This window comes from Madurella fahalii (genome assembly GCF_045866475.1).
Source record: "Madurella fahalii IFM 68171 DNA, scaffold_5, whole genome shotgun sequence".
In the NCBI taxonomy this organism is placed as follows: domain Eukaryota; kingdom Fungi; phylum Ascomycota; class Sordariomycetes; order Sordariales; genus Madurella; species Madurella fahalii.
The window spans coordinates 3,112,234-3,120,466 of NW_027263975.1; the positions used below are offsets into that span (position 1 = coordinate 3,112,234).

The window sequence follows — 8,233 nt, forward strand, 5'->3', positions numbered from 1 at the left end:
CTCTTGCCAAGTGCTCCTTCACCCAGCGCTGATTACGTAACCCAACTTAAAAGCCCCACGTTTGATGGTCCCACGCGTGATTGCCCCATGTCGGGCCCCCGTTTAAGCGCAATACACGGTTTATTTACACACTTTAGACTATGCCCCTTTTCCCGTCAAAACCTCATTACTCGATCGCGGTCAAATTGTGAGTTTGCGAGTAATCCATTTCCACGACCGTATCATACGTTGTGATTGGTCTCAAGATTCTGCATGTGTGTGTCACGCGTGGGGAGACTGATACGGCATTGGAAGAGCTGGAGCGCATATTTACATGGCGTTAACGGTGCTTACTACGCGAGCAGAGCTAAGTGTCGTCCACTTCCAGATCCGGAAAACGAAGCATTCCCGAAGCAACACTTTCGCCAGCGTAGCCCGCCATGGGCCATCTAGATCTTAGTACGTGTCCAATCATGCGTTGCATTACTAACCCGGTCGTACTAACGCGATTATGGTGCATCTGACAAATCCAAGAAGAAGATTGGGAAATGCTCGTCAAGGGAACCGAATTCGTCCAATTGATTCCACAGCAAGGCAATATCTCGCGCAACATTAGTCTATTTAAGCTCGCATGCTTCCGGACTGATCGAGATGGGTGTGGACAGCAGCTTCTTTATTCAACACCGTGTTGAGCCGCCTTGAAGAACGAGTGTTGGCGGCATCCACAACCACACCTATCTTTAAAAGCGAAAGAGTAACCCAATGGCACCAGACAGTCTCTCCCTGGCAGGTAAAACCGCCATTGTCACAGGCTCGGGCCGCGAAAACGGCATCGGCGCAGCCATCGCCAGAGCTCTCGGCCGCAATGGGGCCCGTGTTGCCATCAACTATGTATCCGAGTCGTCCGCCCCACGCGCCGCAAAGGTAGCAGCCAGCATCGAGTCCCTCGGCGCCGAAGTCACCGTCGTCCAAGCCGATGTTTCGACTCCTGAGGGCGCGGCCAAGTTGGTCAAGGAGACTCTGGAGAAATTTCACACGGATAAGATTGACATCCTCAGTCGGTTATTTCTGAAAGCTTTTCCCTGCTTCCCTCGAGAGACTGACATGTCCATACAGTCAACAATGCAGGCACCGGCACCGGCCAGGGTACCTTGCTTGCCGACCTCACACCCGTCGATGTTCAAAAAGCCTTTGCCCTCAACACCTTCAGCACGCTGTACACTGTCCAGGCGGCATTGCCATACATACCTTCGGGCGGCCGCATAGTCAACATTGGCAGTGTCGTCTCCAAGATCAACAACATGTTGGCCGTAGGGGTGTATGGCGCGAGCAAAGCGGCGCAGGACTATCTAACTGCTGCCTTGGCGGCCGAGCTTGGGTCGAGCGAGGGTATTACTGTCAACACCGTCGCCCCCGGCCCTGTCAAGACGGATGCCGCGTCGTGGTTCCCTGATGGCGAGCTTAAAGATGATGTGATGAGAAAATTGGCAGTCGGGGCTAGGCTGGGGAGAGTTGCAGGCGATCCAGAGGAGGTAGCGGATGCTGTGTTGTTGGTTGTTTCGAACGGCGCTAGGTGGATCACGGGGCAATACATTGCTGCGAGTGGTGGAATCACGGCTTGAGGGAGACGGTGTACCACTTTGGCTCTTTTTTGTCGGCGTCTCCAGGGATATTATGTTGACTGGGACATATGGCTGGCTACCTGACCTTCGGCCCAAGACTTTGTAATACCACTGCAGTTACCTCTCTCGCGTTGGAAACGAGATGAAAATATTTACAAACTTGATGGTGCAGAAACGGTCGCCCAGTGGCTTACAAGTGTGGTAATTACCACCAGTACAGGTTGGCGTACATGAGGTCAAACGTCGACACCCCTTGGGATTTGCTGATAGTGTGACAGTATTCACCGGCCTGGATTGTGTATATCGAGACGCAGGTAACCGAGGGCAGGGCGCTGGTGGTGATGGTGGCAGTTGTGGACGCTGGCGCAGAGCCATTCAGGGTAATAGGAGCGGGCGATGAGATGGGATAAACCGTGACGCCGCAGCTTTACAAACGGCACAAGGAAATCAGCCCATGTCCGTTCCTGGTATTTACCTAGGCGACTCTAGGAATTTGAGTTGCTTACGACTGTGTCAGAGTGCTGAATGACTGAGCAAGAGCAGAGTCCCAGCCGAAAGGAGAGTTGAGTTGGATTGCATCTCCTTCAGGTTGCACTCGGACCACAACTCAGCCGAGGTTGCGTTTGGCTTGCTGTTGTACTCGTCAAACCTTGGAAAACAGTAGGCTTTGGAACTGAGTCTTGTGTCAGCACCCTTCATTAACTTGGAATAGGGGAACCACTCACGAGTCCTGCAGGCCGCTGAAAGATTGTCGGGCGCCTGGATTCCTGGAGGCCCAATCGTGCCATTCTTCTAGTTCCCAGCAAGCACTTGGGCCTGAGCAGCCGGCACGAGCTGAAGAAGGCTGTTAGCAAATCGTGTCTGGGTAGGTGCTGCAGTCAGCATCGAGGAAACAAGACTGTTCCCTCGCGGGAGGGTCGCAACTCACCATAACCGCCCTTCGGGATGACATCTTGGGGGCCCGGCAATCTTGGACGCTTCCTCCTTGGGTGTTCTAGCAGACGGGGTAGTCCAAAACAAATAGGGCGGGCCGGGAGTTGGGGATGTGATTGTGGTCCACCCCTTAGCCAGGTTTCCATCTCCGTTGGCACCCGCGAGAAGCCGCGATAAGGTCTCTCCTAGAACAGGTTTTGTTTTTCGGTTTCCTCGTATGATTATTTCGGCCCCCAAAGGCAACGTGACGACTCTCGGTGCGGCTAAATGGAACGGTCGAGCTCAGCTACATCGGCCAGCTGCTCAGCTTTAACTTGACTGGCGCCGCTCCCATGCCTGACCGGAGCCAGTACACTGCGTACTCGACCGCAACTATCAATCCCGGACTGCTCCAGGGCAACAGCTGGTTCCTGACGTCGTGGTCGCCGTGGGACCCGAACGGCGCCCATCTCGACCCAAACATCAGCCAACTGGACGACGCGTTCCGGATCCTAGGCGACATGGACAACGCGAACGGCTTCGTCAACGCCAAGGCAACGCTCAACGGGTTCAAGATGCGTCAGTGGAACGGCGTCTCGCCCGCGTCGGAGGCCACGTTGATCACAAATCAGTGGGACGACACGTCGGCCAACCTGGGTCCGGCGATGTTTGAAGAAGTCATATCAGCGATCCGGCACGTGCTGCCCGTGTTCCGGTACCTCAATGCGGACGGCGTGAGGGAACACTTCCACGCCATCATCAACCAGCTCACAGAGCTGTTTGAGCGTTCGGATAACACCGTGAACCGCGTGTCCGGGCAGACAATACACACAGCCAATTCTCACCTCGAGTTCTTATCACAACGTCATTATCGTTCGCCTCGAGAATGTTGAGCCGTGGGTGCTCGACCGGCTTAATCACTTGCAGACCCTGTGGGAGACGAGATTATACCAGCTGCAGACCGCCCCCGGGCCGTCGAACTCGCCGGCAGTGCGCGATGCATAGGCTATCATTAACCAGATTCGTGAACTTAGACAAGTCGTCAAAGACGACGATGTAATTTCGGTTGATACGTCGGGGATAGACGAAGGCCCACCGTCGCCGCAGAAGAGGTCGGAGAAGGGTCCGGTAGAGTCTTCATCATCAGCCAGAATGATCCATGTCCGAGGTGGAATGGAGATTGGGGTGGAAGCATAGACAATGTTCTGACAATACAAGCTTGAATTGGACGCGGATTCAAGGAAGGAAAATAGTGAGAAGACATCGGGTCCGGCATGACAAGAACGACAACAACACTCATGTACACTATCTTAGTACCTAATTCTTGCACTGGTTGCGCTATTCAGAACACTTCGCGTAATTGGATGCTACAATGTACGTACTCATCACCGCTCGTATCTTGGGTATGGCATGGCCGTCTTGTTCCACTATCGCATGTCTTTAGCCTTTGCACCGTCGACTTCCTTGCCTTTGTCTTCCTTGCTGTCGGCTTTCGTCTGCCAGTATCTCAAGGGCCACGACTCGGAACCAGCAAAGAAGTTGTAGTACAACCAGTCAAACACCTTGGGCAGCGGCACGGCAATCTCACCGTCAAAACCTGCGCACAGCCCCTCGGCGGGAATCGGCTGTGCTGACGGATCGTGGTCTGGATCCACCGCCCGTAGCCGGACTGCACCCCTCGGGTTGGATGAGGAGATGGGTATGGCGTTTACAAACTGCTCGTTGCAAAATACGTCCTTGCCCACCACCAAGAATACATCTTCGCGTACGACTTCGGGGATCTGGCCCGCCTCGCGCATGGCTCGCACGCGTGCCCACAGCGTCGCCGTGTCGGCGCCATCGAGCGTCTCCCGGTCCGACACCCACAGGCTCTCCTGGGTCCGCATCAGGTCCACGCCGCCTTTCCAGGAGCATGCCACGTAGCGACAGGCGCCCTTGAAATAACCCTGGAAACGCTTCCACGCAGCATCGGAGCAAGGGTCTTCATCATCGCCGTCACCAGCGCCATCGCCATACGCGGTCCGAAGTATGACAAAACCCCAGCGCGGGAGCGCGGCGTCCACAATCTCCTGGACCCATTTGGCCTGCGGCTGCTTGTGCAGCTCCTGCATCTTCGCGCGCTTCTCCTCAGCGGCTCGCTGCCTCTCCTTGCTCAGTCGATCTACCTGGTGCCCAGCCTGCGCCCGAGCCCGTTCCTCGTCCGGCGTGAGCACAGCGGATTGCGCATTGTACAGCAGCTCGCGGTCGGTGGTGGGCGTCTGGAGGTGTTGCTTGAACCGGTTGATAGACCCGTCAATGCTTACTTTCTCGAACGGGTTCTTGATCCCTAGCATTTGGGGCTAGCATGCTTCGTCGTAGCTAAGCTTGGCGCCGTCATTCGGGAGGACCTTGGTAACGAGGGCATCGCGCGAGCTGAGGTTGAAGGTGAATTGGTGCAGCTGGTTCTCCACGTCGGGGGGTGGCAGCCAGAGAATGGCATTCTTCTCGGCGGGGGTGATGCTGGCTGGGTCCACAATGGCGCGTTCCAGCAGTGGCCGTTTCTCGGCGTTCATATCCATTTTCTGTAGCCTACCTCAGGTAGTCAAGGCAGGTGAGGTAAGGTGAGAGGTAGTTTCTTGTGCGTACTGAGCCCGGCGGTGCCCTGACCTGGATGAGATAGGGTTTGACAACGACTGATAGATTGTTTGCGAGCGATCGTGTGCTGACTCAATCGACTCTCGTCTGTTGCGAATGTCCTCCAGGTTACCTCTTTCCCGCTTTGCGAGGCAGAAGGTGTTGGATGCTGGTGAGCCGCGAAGTGCCTTTCTTCTAAAGCGACGTGGGAGAAGTGTTGGGCACCGGGTTAGGGGTTCGGGTTGTGTCATAAAGAAGAGCCATTTGGGGGTGCCTGGCTGCTTCGGTGCTGGCGCGGAGACAGGGAGCAGGCTTTGTGATTTGCCTCGTGTGTAGACGTGTATGGGCCGCAGTAATACCACAACGGTTCATAAGTCCTGTCTCGTTGACGCCGTTTCATTCCGAGTGTAAAATCCTGCCAATTAAGCTTCCCAAGATGGTCATAGAGCGGCGAGAGACGGCAGCTCCCAAGCCGCTGTTGTGTTTCAACTCCGAGGCTGATCACGAAGGCCGCGCATATCCATGGCACATCTGAAAGTGTCTACCCTCGTCTGAGGATCCTTCGGCGCCGTTGTGAAGATATCGAGCCGCCGCACAATATCATTTCAAAACGGGCTCTTTAAGATACACGGATATAATTAGCACAAGATTAGCTAGCGCAAGAGGATAAGCCTTCTGTATCGATTGCCGCATTAGAAAGGGTGAAAAGGCAAGCCTCTGGAGTAGGTTACGGGAGACACAGGCGAAGGTCAAACTATCCAATCCTCAACGACGACGTCCTCCACGAGATACTGGTCGGCGTAATAGGCTTCGGATCCGCATACCTACAATAAATCAAATCAACCAACCATCCAGGTTCCGCTTTACAATCCAATTCAAGATACCGCGCCCCGACGGCCTCGAAGATAATCCTAGTAACTCGTCAGCCTCTTTCGCATTCATACTTCAAAATCAACTCACGGATGTTCAGAGTCCTTGTCATCACAAACCCAACTCTGATTAACCGCAAAATACCCCGTCGCCAAATCCACCCTCCAAAAACACCACAAATGCCCCACCGGATACAGCACCTGCTCGTAATTAGGGCCGTCGGGGACAGCGGTACAAGGATACCACTTTTCTGTATCACTCCCGAACAGAGCGTACGGAGTAAGTTCTCTATCCCCAACATAGCCAGCGAGCGGTTTACCAAAACCGGAGTTCCATAGCGAGAAGGAGACTCTAGTTTCGTAGCCTCCTACGTCCGGGAGCCAGAGGATGAGATCCCAGTCGGTGCGCGCGCTCCAGTTACGAAGCTCCCATGTCGCGGACAAAACTGAGCTGACTGTACAGCTGGGGTGTACTGGGTCCGCATTGAGGAGTTCACCGGGAGGGAGTGTGTGGCGGGTGATGTTGTTGGGGTGGAGAGTTTGGGGGCTTGAGACGAAGCATTCTTCGTTTTGAAGGGTGTATGGTAGGAGGCTTCCGTCGGATGAACGCGGAGTGGTGTCGTTACATTGGAGGGGGAGGATTGTTGAGGTGTGCGCGGTGAAGCTTGCTCTGTGTTTGTGTTAATTAATTAGTGCGCTTCAATAGTTTGCTGTGGGAGGCAGCTTACGGATGATCATCACCCTCGTCGCTACAATACCACGTGTGATTCAACCCCAGGAATCCAATCCTCTTGTCAAACTGCACCATCGTGGAGACGTTGTACTTGGGGAACTGGTGCGGATCAGAAGCGTTGACATCGCACGACCACCACTTGTCGTAGCGTATCGTGTCCTGCTGCAAAGGATATCCGGTGTAGTTCGTCAGCTCCTCGCCCTCGATGTGGCAGTGTGTCGTCAGGTTGTTGGCGTGGTTGTGCAAGTCAAAGTCCAGGATGCCGGTGCGGCGGAGGATGCCGACGAAAGCGCTGACGACCATGAGTTTTTCTTGCCGCTGGCGGATGTTGGAGAGGGTCCAGCGGGGGGTTGCTGATGCTGCTGTGCATCCGGGTGTTTTAATGCCCGGCGGTGGGGGTGGTCGGTTTGGACGGAGTGCGATGGGCTCTGTAAGCATGCCCTGGACCTCGAACGAGCGACCAAGACAGGCGCCTTTTTCCGGAGTACATTCGGGCGGAATCATGATAGATCCTTTGCTTTTGAATCCAGATTTGGTTCTAGCGCACGTCCATGCTTGGCTGATCGATAACTCGCCTGTGCTGCTCCACCGGAGCTGTGTGTCAGGCGCTTGGGCGAGTCCGTTCCGCGCCCATTCTCCTCCTTTGCACTCAACGTTTTCATCTAGATCCGTTGCCAAGTGGCAAGTCACGGAGTAGTTTGTCGCCATGTTCCGTAGTTCCAGGCTGTTAGACGAAATGGCCTCAACCAGCCATCCAGGATACGTGAACGACCTCCGAATGCATGAACTGTTGAGGGTTTCCTCAGTCACGACGACTGATGCACTATTCGGTGTGATAGGGACGACAGTTGCATCAGGCGTAGCCGGAACCCACGATGCCGTCCGGGTCGGATCGACGTTCTCTTCTTTGGACCACGTGCAGTTGACAACCGGTCCCGATGGCGCGGTCGTGTCGTTGGGACAGTTCAGCGGGGAGGTAAAGGACCACTGTGCGAGGCCAATATACGTCCATCTGTGTCACAACGGCCATGTCTCAGCTGGCGGGCGGCGCCACTGAAATTGAGATGATATTGTGCGACTCACGGATACAACCCATCCGGCTTAGGACAAGCCCATTCCTGCGTGACATACACCTTGTTGGAACCGTACCCAAACTCATAGCCCATTTTCACCTCGCCTTTGTCAGGAGAAGAGAGCGTATGGTTGGCATCGCACTCGAACCACCGTGTGTCGTCTGGCGTGTAGTAATTGATGCCTCCTGTGAGTTCGGCATTTCCACAAGCGATCGAGTAATTGTTCGCGATGTCGGTGATTGTGAAGTTGGCCGCCCCCTGCAATGAACCGTGCTGCTGCTGCTTGCGATATCTGAAGTCGCTGATCACGTAGACGGGCGGATGAAAATGGGGGTTCTCGCAGGGATTTGAGGCGCTTTGGCTCGTGACGGCCGCGGAGGTGAATGCCAAAAGGAAGTGGAGAAGGTAGGGAAGAGTCCTTGATGAAGGCAT

General features: G+C 54.9%; 4 protein-coding genes across 4 annotated transcripts; 2 read left to right on the forward strand and 2 right to left on the reverse strand.

Annotated features, from left to right (window-relative positions):
* Nucleotides 1–741: 741 nt before the first annotated feature.
* Nucleotides 742–1,601, forward strand: MFIFM68171_09521 (Versicolorin reductase; the record flags this gene model as incomplete). The annotated part of the gene is made up of 2 exons (XM_071064940.1): nt 742–1,036; nt 1,096–1,601. The coding sequence occupies 2 exons, from the start codon at nt 742–744 to the stop codon at nt 1,599–1,601; spliced, it is 801 nt and encodes a 266-aa protein (XP_070921041.1).
* A 1,265-nt stretch (nt 1,602–2,866) lies between these two features.
* On the forward strand, nt 2,867–3,406 carry MFIFM68171_09522 (uncharacterized protein; the record flags this gene model as incomplete). Its single annotated transcript, XM_071064941.1, has 1 exon — nt 2,867–3,406. One exon carries the CDS (start codon nt 2,867–2,869, stop codon nt 3,404–3,406), a length of 540 nt encoding a protein of 179 aa, XP_070921042.1.
* Nucleotides 3,407–3,940: 534 nt separating this feature from the next.
* MFIFM68171_09523 (uncharacterized protein) lies at nt 3,941–5,071 on the reverse strand (the record flags this gene model as incomplete). Its single annotated transcript, XM_071064942.1, has 2 exons — nt 3,941–4,852; nt 4,901–5,071. The coding sequence occupies 2 exons, from the start codon at nt 5,069–5,071 to the stop codon at nt 3,941–3,943; spliced, it is 1,083 nt and encodes a 360-aa protein (XP_070921043.1).
* Nucleotides 5,072–5,880: 809 nt separating this feature from the next.
* On the reverse strand, nt 5,881–8,233 carry MFIFM68171_09524 (uncharacterized protein; the record flags this gene model as incomplete). Its single annotated transcript, XM_071064943.1, has 4 exons — nt 5,881–6,037; nt 6,087–6,665; nt 6,724–7,740; nt 7,812–8,233. 4 exons carry the CDS (start codon nt 8,231–8,233, stop codon nt 5,881–5,883), a joined length of 2,175 nt encoding a protein of 724 aa, XP_070921044.1.